Raw genomic sequence first — 14,808 nt, 5'->3', positions numbered from 1 at the left:
GCGGTTGCTTTGTTTTAACTCAAAGTCGGCTTTAATTTCCGGGCATCTTAGTTTCGAAACATCGAAGCGCTTCCCTGCCTTCTGTCGCTTCTGCCTACTAAGGTGGTGACGGACTTTGCAAGTGAGGAGATAGTGGTCGGATCCATTTAAAGATCTTGTGTCTGCTCCTCTGTATACCCGGGCATCTGTGCAGGAGCTTCTTCATCTTCTGCTAATTCAGATGTGGTTGATCTGGGCTGTTGTTACGCCGTCGCTCGAACACCATGTAACGAGGTGGATTCTCTTGTGCTCAAAGAGAGTGTTTGTGACGCATAGGTTGTTGTATCTGGCTAGCTGTAAGAGCCTTTCTCGATTGATGCATCTGTCACCAACGGTATGGAGGCCAATAACTGCTGCTGTGTCAGGTTCTTCTCTGCCAAGCCGGGCGTTCCAGTCTCCAGCTACAAAGAGCATGTCACGCCTTGGTGTCTTGTCGAGTATTCTTTGTAGGTCATAATAAAAGGCATCTTTGACCGCGTCACTACTATCCCTTATCGGAGCGTACACGGCGATTATGGTTATGTGGCTAATGTGTCCTCTCAGTCTGATCATGGCGATCCTTGGTGACACTGGCTCCCAAGAGGTGACGCATGATGCAGTAAGACCGTCTATTAGGAACCCAACTCCTTGCTGGCCGGAAATATCATTGGGACCCGAGTTGTAGAACTGGAATGAGTCAGATTCAGAAACGGTCAACTTTTTGGACAGAACATCATTAAGTCTCGTTTCTGACAGACAACAAACGTTGATTTTATACTTCTGTAGCTCCCTTGCAAGGAGCAGTTGCGTGGATTCCAGCTTGAGGCTGCAAACATTCCACGCGCCAATATTCAGATGTTTTCTTGATCGGGCGGCTTGCATACTTGTCGGGCCAGGCACCACCCTGACCTGGTCCGCATCGGCTACCGCGAACGCCGTAATAGTAGAATCTCTCTGTATTTGATCTTCAATATCCATTGGTGTTTCTTGGGAATTGACTTGACCAAAGGCTCCCCAGACCCTTGGCGCCCCGTTGCGTTAGCCATTCTATTTGTCGGGCTTGGCTACTAATAGAATGTTACACCACTCCACCGCTGTGAGGTGCAACTCTCTTCCCGGCTCGCTAGGGACGGGGGCGTGAATCCTGGCTCCGAGGCCCCAACCATAGCTTGGAAGCACTCGTGCTTATCAGGCCCTGATTCCCACCTAGGAGGTCGGGAGGTTGGAGTGGTTGTGATTCTGCAACGAATCACAATTCATAAATAAATGAAGCCCAAAACAAAGAGAAATTACAATAGATAACCAAGTCAAACTCAAACAGTTCAAAAATTAAAAATATTGGGCTGACAACCCCCTATCCAAGGCCGTACCAGAGGGGGAGGGGGTGAATCCCCCTCTCCGAAATGTTTGTTTCACTCGTAAAAACATAACAAAAATAGATAAAAACACATTTTGTATGTATTTTTGAGGTTTTTTGGTTTACCCCCCCAAAAAAAAATCTTTGAGTAAATCTATCTAAATTTGATAACTTACCACCCTTAATTCCGGATTTTATGGATTTTTACTTACTTACAAACAGTTTGATGGGATAAAATGTTAGTAAAGAGCAATCCATATCCCCCCCCAAATCAACGATTACACATGAGACCACTATTCAAAATTAATTTTTATTAATAGACGAACATCAGACCCATAAATTATAATGATAAGGTGTATTTCACTGAAAAACAGCCTTCTTAATAAATTAATATTGATAAACAGTGGGATTTTTTCTTCAGTATTGTTTAAAAATGATTAAAGATGGTGACCGAGATAATTATCGATACAGAAATAGAAATGGATTTTCTATTTTTTCTTATGTTCACTCAGCTCTGTGGAAAAAATGTTAGTAAAAGGCAATCCATATCCCCCATATTGACTATTACATATGAGACCAACAATCAAATCATTTTAATAATAGATGAATTTTAGACACAAAAATTATGAAAGGTGTATTTCAATGAAAAAAGCGCCTTCTTAATAATTTAATGTCAATAAATAGTGGGTTTTTTCTTCAGTATTGTCTAAGAATGATTAAAGATGGTTTCTGAGAAATTTATCGATACAGAAATAGAAATGGGTTTTCTATTTTTTCTATGTTCAAACGATTCAATGGAATAAATTGTTAGTAAAGAGCAATCCATAACCCCCAAATTGACTATTAAAACGAGACCAATATTCAAATCATTTTAATAACGGATGATATTTACACACTTAAATTATAATGAAAAGGTGTATTTCAATGAAAAAAGAGCCTTCTTAATAATTTAATATCGATAAAGAGTGTTTTTCAGTATTGTTAAAGAATGATTAAAGATGGATTCTGAGACATTGATCGATATAGAAATAGAAATGGGTTTCCTTTTTTTTTATTTTCAAACAGTTCGAGATTCAGACATAAAAACCGAGAAAGACAGGCAGTTTTAGAAATACAAATTAACAAAGACAAACACTTAGACTTGCAAACTCCAACCCTGACAAACATACAATGAGATTGTGCAACACATACAAATACATAGATTCAGACATACAAACCAAGAAAGACAGGCTTTGGGATAAGCAAACACCCGCCCAGACATACCTTCACACAGGCAAAGAGAGTGTGAAAAGCATACAAATACATACATTCAGAAATACAAACCGAGAAAGACATGCACCGGGATATGCAAACACCCACCCAGACACAGAGTCAAAGAGAATGAGGGACACATGCAAATATATAGATTCAGACAGACAAATCGAGAAAGACAGGCACTTCAGACATACAAACCAAAAAAGACAGACAGTGAGACAAGCAAACATCTGCCCAAAGATACAAGAAAAAGAGTGAGAGATACACACATATACATAGATTCAGACATAAAAACCGAGAAAGACAGACACTTCAGATATACAAACCAACAAAAACAAACACTGGGACTTGCAAACACCAACCCTGGCAAACAGAAAAATAGAGGGAGAAACACATACAAATACATAGATTGAGACACATGAACCAAGAAAGATAGGCAGTGCGACAAGCAAACACACGCCCAAAAACACAAGCAAAAAGAGTGAGAGACACATACAAATACATAGATTAACACATCAAAATCGAGAAAGACAGGCACTGGGATAAGTAAACACCCGTCCAGAGACACACATGTAATGAGAGTGAGAAACACATACAAATACTTACATAGATTAAGACATAAGAACCGAGAAAGACATGCACTGGGATAAGCAAACACCCGCCCAGACACACAGTCAAAGATAGTAAGTAAGACATACAAATACATAGATTCAGACATATAAACCTAGAAACCTAGGCACTTCAGACATACAAACCAACAAAGACAAACAGTGGGACAGACAAACACTGCCCAGACACACAAGCAAAAAGAGTGAGAGACACATACAAATACATAAATTCAGACATAAGAAACCGAGAAAGACAGGCACTTCAGACAAACACTGGGACTTGCAAACACTGACCCTGACAAACAGACAAAGAGAGTGTGAGACACATACAAATACATAGATTCAGACATACAAACCAACAAAGACAGACAGTGGAACAAGCAAACAACCACCCAGACATGCACACAAAGAGAATAAGAGAAACAAAAAAAAAACATATACAAATATATAGATTAGATATACAAACAGACAAAGAAAGGCACAAGGACATGCAAGTACCCTCCCAGACAAACAGACTTAGAGAGTGAGAGGCACATACAAAACATAGATTCAGACATAAAAACCGACAAAAAATGCACTGTGACTTGCAAACACCCGCCCAGACACATAGGCAAAGAGCGTCAGAAATACATACAAATATATAGAACACATACAAATACACAGCCACAGCGGCGAGCGGTGGTGCGGGTCATTATCTGTATGTCCGGGACCGGTGTTTCCATGACCCAGTGCCTGTCTTTGTATGTTTGTATGTCTGAGTCTGTGTATTTGTATGTTTTTCTCACTCTCTTTGCCTATGTGTCTGGGCGGGTGTTTGCAAGTCACAGTACATGTCTTTGTCGGTTTGTATGTCTGAATCTATGTTTTTCTAGATTCAAAAGTCCCAGTGTTTGTCTTTGTTGGATTTTATGTCTGAAGTGCCTGTGTTTCTCGGTTTGTATGTCTGAATATCAAACTGTTTGAACATAAAAAAAGGAAACACATTTCTATTTCTGTATCGATCAATTTCTCAGAACCCATCTTTAATCATTAATAAACAATACTGAAAAAAACACTTTTTATCGATATTAAATTATTAAGAAGGGTTTTTTTCATTGAAATACACCTTTTCATCATAATTTATGTGTCTAAAATTCACCCATTGTTAAAATTATTGGAATATTGGTCTCGTATGTAATAGTGAATTTGGGGATATGGATTGCTCTTTACTAAATTCTATTGAAATACTTTAACATGAAACAAAAAGAAAACCCATTTATATTTCTGTATCGCTCAATTTCTCAGAAACCATCTTTAATCATTCTTAAACAATACTGAAGAAAAAAACACTGTTTATTGACATTAAATTATAAAGACGGCTATTTCTTTCATTAAAATACACCTTTTCATTATAATTTTTGCGTCTCAAATTCGTCTTTTATTAAAATGATTTGAATGTTGGTCTCGTATGTAATAGTTAATTTGGGGGATATGGATTGCCCTTTACTAATATTTTTTTTACCGAACTGTTTAAACATAAGAAAAATATAGAAAACCCATTTCTATTTCTGTATCGATCAATTTCTCAGTCACCATCTTTAATCATTTTTAAACATAACCGAATAAAACAAACCCACTGTTTATCGACATTAAATTATTAAGAAGGCTATTTTTCAGTTAAATACACCTTATCATCATAATTTATGTGTCTGAAATTCGTCTATTAGTAGAAAATGATTTTGAACAGTGGTCTCGTGTGAAATAGTCAATTTTGGGAGGATATGGATTGCTCTTTACTAACATTTTATCCCATCAAACTGTTTTTAAGTAAGTAAAAACCCATAAAATCCAGAATTAAGCGTGGTAAGTTGTCAAATTGAGATAGCTTGGTAGGCCACATACTCATCACATAACCTTGAACATAGTTTCAAGGTTAATATGTAACTTGATCAAAATTCAAAAACCTATAATTACGTTGTAACCCTAATTTCCTTTCAAGTTAAAATCACCCATGTAAAATAGAACCGCTTAAACTCTTAACCCAAAATCATGCAACCCACAGACACCAAACAAGGCTGGGTCGTGCAATTTAAAAGTATTAAACAAATTTAAGTTGATTGACTAAACTTTGTATAAAATTTCCACAACAAATCTGGTAGCAATAAAAAGATCTATCTTGAAGCAGAAGGATAAAATGTCACAAAAACATGAGATAAATATCAGTGTGACTAAATGTTGCGCGACAGGCGATCAACAATATAGTTTTATTTTAGGAACTTGAATCACCAAAACTGTCAAGAGAAAGTAGAATTTATTAGACGCAAAATAGCCACAAGAGATACAAAGTATTTTTCATGTAGTCAAGGTTATATTGTTCCGAAACAAAGTTTATGTTATGTATTCCAATGTAATCAAATTGTATTTGTTCCACAACAAAGTTTCATCGTGATAAATTATAAGCCATTCTGAAAACTAGGTGACAGGTTGCTAGCAAAACATCACAGAAAAATTCCGAAATGTCATTCTTATAGTTATAAATTATATGAAAGTTGAAGTAGCCAAATTATATATTCCCTTGGCTCAATAGGAATACGAGGGAAATATCCCTAGGGACGCCTAATGTAACCCTCGGCAAAATTTGGATAGTATATTAACTAGGATTTGCAATCCTTAGTCAGTATTTTAGCAGTCCTCGGAGAGTCTTTTTGCAGTCCTCGTAGAATTTTTTTCTGCCAGTCTATTTTCAGACTATGTTAAATCAAATTAAACATTGAACTTACAGTTTAGATAGAGTGCAGTTGGAATCTTTTGTTCAGTGTATGAAAAACCTAGTGTCAGCTTTTGTGCAGCTAAGTCCGAGTATATTACACGACTAGATTGAAACCCAATATATAAATAGTCGTGCTCCACACCATAGTGCCCATACCAGTAAATTGAAGTGCCATTTATTTGACATTCCTGAACAAGCCTTGTACTACAAATGTGAATACCAATAAATACATTACTTTCTTATTTATGTCTCTTCATGTTAGTATTTCTCAGAAAAATTAATCCTATGTGCCTCTAATTCGCTCCCTAGGAATCTGATCCTTATAATCTAAAGTACAGGTAATGAGTAGTAACCTAATAACTTGACGATCCTAGATGTTATGGTTATACTTCATTGTAAGGTTCTTTAACAATAGAATCCAGGGTCAGTCGAAAGGAATTCATATAAAATGGCCATTGACAAATGCTCCCCGCTTATGCCTTTCATTGAATTCCCCCCTGAAATAACTAAACAAAAAGTCACCCCGTTAGAAATGAGGCGGCTCTTTTTAACGGAAAAAAGCACAAGAACTAAAAATTTTATTGAAAAAGGGGGATACGCACAATTTACTGAGAGATACTACACATACACTGAGAAATTGCTATATTTTTTTAAGCCTGGAACTTTAGGATACCACAAATAGGACCCTTCTAAGCACATCTCACATAGGAGATAAGAAGTAGGATCTCTCCTCATAAGCTAAGAAAACATTTGGAAGTGTGAAATTTAAAAGTGTCAAAAAACCTTAATAGTACCGAATTTATATTGTCATGGAGCTTTTGAAAAAATTACCAATATGTCGTTAGACCCAAGTGAACAGTTGTTAAAGTATAAACTTATTGCTAAAACATTGGATATTTCCAAATCCCTTCCCCCATACAATGGAGATTCAGACGTAGATGAATTTAGTATCCAATTAAACCAATTTGTGGAAGTAACCAAAACAGACTTAAAAACACTGGTGAGCATGCTTCTCATGCAAATAAAAGGGCAAGCTTTGAATTTTTAAAACAAATCGAGAACACTATAGGCGAAGACAATAACCTCCCAATAAACTCTATACAAAAATTGCTAAAAGTGTTCCGAGAGAGGTTTTTTGAAACCAGTTTAACACACAAACTAAAACACGGGACAGTATATTTTGACGAAACACAAAATGTCAGGAAATACCCACATAACGTGATGGTATCAACAGAGGCAAATTATGGGAAAGAATCTGGTAGTTTATATGATAAAGTCGTACTACATGCCTTCTTACAAGGGCTGAGCCCAAAACTATATCGAATGATAATATCTAAAAACATTCAAACATTGGAACAGGCAGTTCAAGAAGTAGAAAGAATGGTAGAAATTCACACAACTGTGGCAATCCACAATAAGTCAAGAATAAATAACGTAGGAGAATCAACGACGGGACGATCACGAAAGGTTTCCTCCGCATTTTTTTCAAGAGATAATTCCCGAATACAAAATCAAAAAAGGCCTTCTGCCCTCACGAGGCAGAGAACTGTATGTTTTGCACCTACCAATACAACAAATTACGCAAATAATTCTCCTTCAATTATATGCTATGAATGTAACCGAGCAGGCGGTATTACCAGGGAGTTCCGTTCTAGAGACAACTATGCACCAGCAACCCCTAATTATAATAACCGTTATAATAACCTGGGTCAGGAAGCTATAGAGGATTACCCCGCAACCCTTACCAACACGGTTAGCGTTTACAACCATCCCCCTAACAGACAAAATAATTATCGTTTTCCCAACCCAAATACTCGGCAAAACACATACCAGTACAGTGCAAGGACAGTATATCCTACTAGATTTAATAGGAATACGGGTAATAATAGAGGAAATTTTGCTCCTTCGATTAGTTTTCCGTCATTACGAAATGATCAAATGCCGTGGGCTGTCAGCACTAGAAATCCCAACCCGTGTAACAATACTTGGAAATCACGACAGTCAAACGTCAATCAGCTAGCTAGGGAAGTTCCCACTGAACCCCAATTTCAAACACCAACTTACCAAATCAATGCACAAAGAAACGAATCAGGCCCCCAAGAAAAGTAACCGAGACCCTGGAGGCCAGTATTTTTTATTGCTCTTATCCAGTAGTACCTTCTTTAAATGAAAATAACGATATTTTACATATATTTAAAGATTTTGGTGTTGTAAATATTTATTTCAATGACAGTTAATATAATAAGCTCAAATGTGTTCATTAAATTACCAGCGTATATCAAGTGACGGGAAAATTTCATTATTCCCATTTTAACCAGCGTCACAGGGCAAATGTTGGAAGCAAAAGGGTCATTTTCCCTACCAACTTCATAATATGTATGATTTTTCCATACGATGCTATAATCGGTGCTAATTTTCTAAAATCTAATAAAGTGCTATTAGATGTAGTCAATGACGGACTCATATATCCATCCAATCCTATTCTCCGACGCGTTGAGAAAGGAAATGCAAAAGCTAATAGATTAAAGTCTTGTGTGCCCCATTTCTCGTCTGGTAGGAGAACAAATTCCAGTGGCAAATGGATTTAGTCTATAAAGGTAAAGACAGGGGAGATGCAGAAGTATGGGCAAGTAGAGATTAAGGAAATATCAGGGTTGTGGAATGAGGTAATAAACCTCAACGCGCTCCACGTACGACAAACCCCTCTAGCAGAAGATTTGACACAACAAAACGCCAATCTTAACTTATTCGAAAATAAATCGGAAGAAAAATATTATGAGTTTATCGTACGGAAAAAAAAATTCCCCCAAAAACAATGCAAAGAGTTCAGATCTCGCAAGTGATCGAACCAAAAATGATAAATCTGAAATTTGGTTTGCACCTCTGTTGGAAGAAAGCCCTGAAGACCTGTTATGCAAAGAGCACATCATATCCTATAGAAAAGGGGAACGTTTTATTTGGTTAAAAATACCCACGAAAATGATACAATCAGAGGCAACGCTGTAGCGTTGCCTATAGTAAAGGCCATACGGTTCCAATGTTTTATTATTTATTTATTTATTATTTTTTTCCCAGAGGCACTTCATATAGAAGGGGTCGAGGAGTCCTCGTAGAAACTTCAAAGGGGGCTCATTCGATTTGAAATCGAGAGTTCTAGTGCCCTTTTTATTAGTCGAAAATGATTGGAGGGCAACTAGCCCCCCCCCCTTCGCCAATCATTCCCCCAAACACATCCAATCAAAATTTTGAGTTAGCCATTTTGTTCAGCGTAGTTAATTACCAGATAGAAAATATATTTTTTAGTAGGACACTCCCCCACAACCCTCAGGGCAAGGGTTTTAAGTTATGTCATGGGTTATATAAGGTTTTTACAGAAAGTGTTGTCGTAGAAACTTCAAAACCGGCTCATTCGATTGGAAATTCAAATGACTAGTGCCCTTTTTCATAGTCGAAAGTGATTGGAGGGAAACTAGTCCCCCCAACGCCCATCATTCCCCCAAAATCATCCAATCAAAATTTTGAGATAGTCAGTGTGTTTAGCGTAGTTGATTTCCAGATAGATGTTTTGAGGAGGAGAGTCCCCCACAAACCTCAGTGCAAGGGTTTTAAGTTATGCCCTGGGGGTATATACGGTTTTTATAGAAGGCGTTGTCGTAGAAATTTCAAAAAAGGCTCATTCGATTGGAAATTCAAAGGGATAGTGCCCTTTTTATTAGTCGAAAGTGATTGGAGGGCGACTAGCCCCCCCCACGCTAATCATTCCCCCAAACAACTCCAATAAAAATTTTGAGATAGCCACTTTGTTCAGCGTAGTTGATTCTCAGATATAAAATTTGTTTTTTAAGAGGAAAATCCCCCAAAACCCTAAGGGCAAGGGTTTTAAGTTATGCCCTGGGTGTCATATAAGGTTTTTTATTGAAGGGGTTGTCGTAGAAACTTCAAAAAAGGCTTATTCAATTGGTTATTCAAAGGGCTAGCGCCCTATTTAATAGTCGAAAGTTATTGGAGGGCAACTAGCCCCCCCCCTACGCCCATCATTCCCCCAAACACATCTAATAAAAATTTTCAGATAGCCATTATGTTCAGCGTAGTTGATCTCCACATAGAAAATATGTTTTTGAGGATGACACTTCCCCACAACCCTCAGTTCAAGGGTTTTAAGTTATGTCCTGGGGGCAAATAAGGTTTTTATAGAAGGCGTTGTCATAAAGACTTCAAAAAAGGTTTATTGGATTGGAAATTCAAAGGGATAGTGCCCTAATTAATAGTCGAAAGTGATTAGAGGGCCACTAACCCCCCCCCCCCACGCCCATCATACCCCCAAACACATCCAATTAAAATTTTACCCATTTTGATGTAAGATACCCATTTTGTTCAGTGTAGTTGATTTCCAGATAGAAAATATGTTTTTGAGGAGGACAATCCACCAAAGCCTTCAGCGCAAGGGTTTTAAGTTATTCCCTGTGGGTATATAAGGTTTTTATTGAAGGTGTTGTTGTAGAAACTTCGAAAAGAGCTCATTGGATTAAAAATTTAAATGGCTAGTGCCCTTATTAATAGTCGAAAGTGATTGGAGGGCAACTAGCCCCCCCCCCCCACGCCCATCATGCCCTCAAACACATCCAATAAAAATTTTAATATTTCCATTATGTTCAGCATAGTTGATTTCCAGATAGAAAATATATTTTTGATGAGGACAATCCCTCACAACCATCAGGGTAAAGGTTTTAAATTATGCCCTGGGGGCATATAAGATTTTTTAGAGAAGGCGTTGTCGTAGAAACTTCAAAAAAGGCTCATTCAATTGGAAATTCAAAGGCCTAGTGTCCTTTTTAATTGTCGAAAGTCATTGGAGGGCAACTAGCCCCCCCCACGCCCCTCCTTCCCCCCAACACATCCAATAAAAACTTAGAGATAGCCACTTTGTTCAGCGTAGTTGATTTTCATATAGAAAATATATTTTGAGGAGGAAACTCCCCCACAACATTAAGGGCAAGGGTTTTAAATTATGCCCTGGGTTTCATATAAGGTTTTTTATAGAAGGTGTTGTCGTAGAAACTTCAAAAAAAGGCTCATTCAATTGGAAATTCAAAGGGATAGTCCCCCACAAACCTCAGTGCAAGGGTTTTAAGTTATGCCCTGGGGGTATATACGGTTTTTATAGAAGGCGTTGTCGTAGAAATTTCAAAAAAGGCTCATTCGATTGGAAATTCAAAGGGATAGTGCCCTTTTTATTAGTCGAAAGTGATTGGAGGGTGACTAGCCCCCCCCACGCCCATCATTCCCCCAAACACATCCAATAAAATTTTGAGATAGCCACTTTGTTCAGCGTAGTTGATTTTCAGATAGAAAATTTGTTTTTTAAGAGGAAAATCCCCCAAAACCCTAAGGGCAAGGGTTTTAAGTTATGCCCTGGGTGTCATATAAGGTTTTTTATTGAATGGGTTGTCGTAGAAACTTCAAAAAAGGCTTATTCAATTGGTTATTCAAAGGGCTAGCGCCCTATTTAATAGTCGAAAGTTATTGGAGGGCAAATAGCCCCCCCTCTACGCCCATCATTCCCCCAAACACATCTAATAAAAATTTTCAGATAGCCATTTTGTTCAGCGTAGTTGATCTCCACATAGAAAATATGTTTTTGAGGATGACACTTCCCCACAACCCTCAGTTCAAGGGTTTTAAGTTATGTCCTGGGGGCAAATAAGGTTTTTATAGAAGGCGTTGTCATAAAGACTTCAAAAAAGGTTTATTGGATTGGAAATTCAAAGGGATAGTGCCCTAATTAATAGTCGAAAGTGATTAGAGGGCCACTAAACCCCCCCCCCCCATGCCCATCATACCCCCAAACACATCCAATTAAAATTTTACCCATTTTGATGTAAGATACCCATTTTGTTCAGTGCAGTTGATTTCCAGATAGAAAATATGTTTTTGAGGAGGAAACTCCCCCAGAGCCCTCAGGGAAAGGGTTGGAAGTTATGCCCTGGAGGAATAAAGGTTTTTAAGGATGGCGCTGTTTTAGAAACTTAACAAAAAATCAAATTCGATTAAAAAGTGCGATAACTTTTAACCATTTCAGTAGAGAAAATTTATTGGAGGGAACATAGCCCCCCCCCACTCCCCTCATTTCCTCAAATACGACCAATCAAAATTTTGAGATAGCCATTTTGTTCAGCGTAGTTTATTTCCAGATAGAAAATATATTTTTGAGGAGGACACTCCCCCAAAACCCTCAGGGCAAGGGTTTTAAGTTATTCCCTGGGGGCATATAAGATTTTTTAGAGAAGGCGTTGTCGTAGAAACTTCAAAAAAGGCTCATTCAATTGGAAATTCAAAGGCCTAGTGTCCTTTTTAATTGTCGAAAGTCATTGGAGGGCAACTAGCCCCCCCCCCCCCCACGCCCAGCATTCTCCCAAACACATCCAATAAAAACTTAGAGATAGCCACTTCGTTCAGCGTAGTTGGTTTTCATATAGAAAATATATTTTGAGGAGGAAACTCCCCCACAACATTAAGGGCAAGGGTTTTAAATTATGCCCTGGGTTTCATATAAGGTTTTTTATAGAAGGTGTTGTCGTAGAAACTTCAAAAAAAGGCTCATTCAATTGGAAATTCAAAGGGCTAGTGCCCTTTTTAATATTCAAAAGTGTTTGGAGGGCAACTAGCCCCCCCCCCCCACGCCCATCATTCCCCCAAACACATCCAATCAAAATTTTGAAATATGCATTTTGTTCAGCGTAGTTGATTTTCAGATAGAAAATATGTTTTGAGGAGGACACTCCCCCACAATCCTCAAGGCAAGGGTTTTCAAAAGACAATATATATATATAGATATATATATATATATATATATATATATATATATATATATATATATATATATATATATATATATATATATATATATATATATATATATATATATTATTTTGAGTTATACTTTTATCGCATTGCGTTCATCTTTAAGCCTTGAGATAAAAACTGAAACCTTAGCGTAGACAGTGGTGGGGGAAGTCTCCCCCCTCACATGCATAATTGAACAGCCATAGACAAAGTAATACAAATGAAAACAATCTGTCTTTTGAAAATGTCTTTTTTCAAAAGACACGAAAAAAATCATCTAAGGGAACCTGAAGTTCTATCTCTGACATTTCCGTTTATTCTTTATTTCTGTTACTTTCAGATGTAAAATTTAGAATAGTATCGAATGGGTATAGTCGTCCCCTCCCTGAATAATTCACCTTTGGAAAACCCACCCCTGGGAAATTCCCCCCCCCCTCAAAGAACATCTTTTTTTCCTGCTGATAATTCCCCCCGCGTTAAATTCCCCCCAACAGATATTTATTTATTAATTTACATTAATATCAGCTCTATATATATATATAAGTATATAGTATAAGCCCGTATTCGTCCCCCGTCATATTAGTTCCAACAAAGAACAATGATCTTAGGCTCGTAGTAGACTATAGAGCCCTAAATAAACAGGTAGTTAATGAAAGGTTTCCCCTTCCCCGAATCGACGAAGTCCTTGACTCCATCTCAAACTAAATTAAGTTTATAAAACGGCATTTATAAAACGGATAATGATGTTTATAAAACAGCATTTTTTACAACTGAATGTGGTTCTTATGAATATTTAAGAGTACCTTTTGGACGTAAAACGGGTTCAAGCGCTTTGTGTAGACCTCTGTGGCACCTATTGCGAAGCTTAAAAAATATTATTCATTTTATGGATGATGTAATATGGGTAGTGGAAAACGCGGAGGATCATTAAGCCACATTAGCCAAAGTCTTTGAAAAATTCAGGGAAGGCAATTTGAAATGTCGACCTGGAAAAGTAAATTTATTTCAACCGAAATCAAATTTTTGGCTGTAGCTGTGACCCAAGGTTAAATTTCTCCTGATCTGGAAAAGATAAAATGCGTAGAAAAACCTTAAACCCCCAAAAACCGTAAATAAGCTACGAGGAATTCTTGGACTGACTGGTTATTTTAGAAAATTGATACGCAATTATGCCAATATTGCGAAACCCCTAATAGAATTAACTAAAGGGAATCCCCAAAATATTACCTGGTCCCAGGAAGCGCAAACTTGCCTTCCTGAGATGGTCTAAAGGACCTTCTCAAGAAGGCACTCACTTCGGAGAACCAATGTTATCGTTATATAATTTCGAAAAAGGACAATTTGTGGTAACAATTGATGCCTCTTCAAAGGGCATTGGTGTGATTCTTTCTCAAATAATTCCTGCAGAAGATTCTGACCTTCTACAAGGACCCCCTGGTCATGATCAAGAGAGAGTTATATGCTACTCAAGTAGGACCTTGTCGAAAGGTGAAAACAGCTATTCTGCAACACAATTAGAATTACTATCTATAATTCATCACTTGGACAAATTTAGGCATTATTTGGTCTGTCGCAAATTTAAGCTGCGTTCGGACCATAAAAGTTTGCAGTACCTGCGCACTTTCAAAAACCCAACGGGAATACTAGATAGATATAGAATGAAAATCCAAGATCTGGATTACGAATTTGAACAATTGAAGAGTAAACAAAACACCCTCTGTGGTTACTTGAGTAGGTTCCCCGAGAATACATCCTCAGATAATGAAAAATGAAGAAATAAATGCCATCAAACCCAGTCAACAAAAACATAAAAAGAATAAACCCAAAATTCGAATAGAAGAAACCAAGAATAATCATTGCCCTCTATCACTAGCAAATATAAAAAGAAACCAAATTAAGGATGAAATGTGTCAAACGCTCATCAACTATTTCGTGAATGATGAAAAGTTACCCGATAAATTCAAAGCCCTAGGAAAAGA

The 14,808-nt window shown here is 37.4% G+C and overlaps 1 protein-coding gene across 1 annotated transcript; it reads right to left on the bottom strand.

Moving 5' to 3' along the window:
• Nucleotides 1-216: 216 nt before the first annotated feature.
• LOC148946613 (protein CFDP2-like) lies at nt 217-996 on the bottom strand. Its single transcript, XM_089096365.1, has one exon. The coding sequence runs from the start codon at nt 994-996 to the stop codon at nt 217-219; it is 780 nt and encodes a 259-aa protein (XP_088952491.1).
• Nucleotides 997-14,808: the final 13,812 nt, after the last annotated feature.

This window comes from Artemia sp. Qi Xiang Cuo, chromosome 11 (genome assembly GCF_049724085.1).
Source record: "Artemia sp. Qi Xiang Cuo chromosome 11, ASM4972408v1, whole genome shotgun sequence".
Classification (NCBI taxonomy): Eukaryota; Metazoa; Arthropoda; class Branchiopoda; order Anostraca; family Artemiidae; genus Artemia; species Artemia sp. Qi Xiang Cuo.
This window is presented reverse-complemented; position numbering and strand designations above follow the sequence as displayed.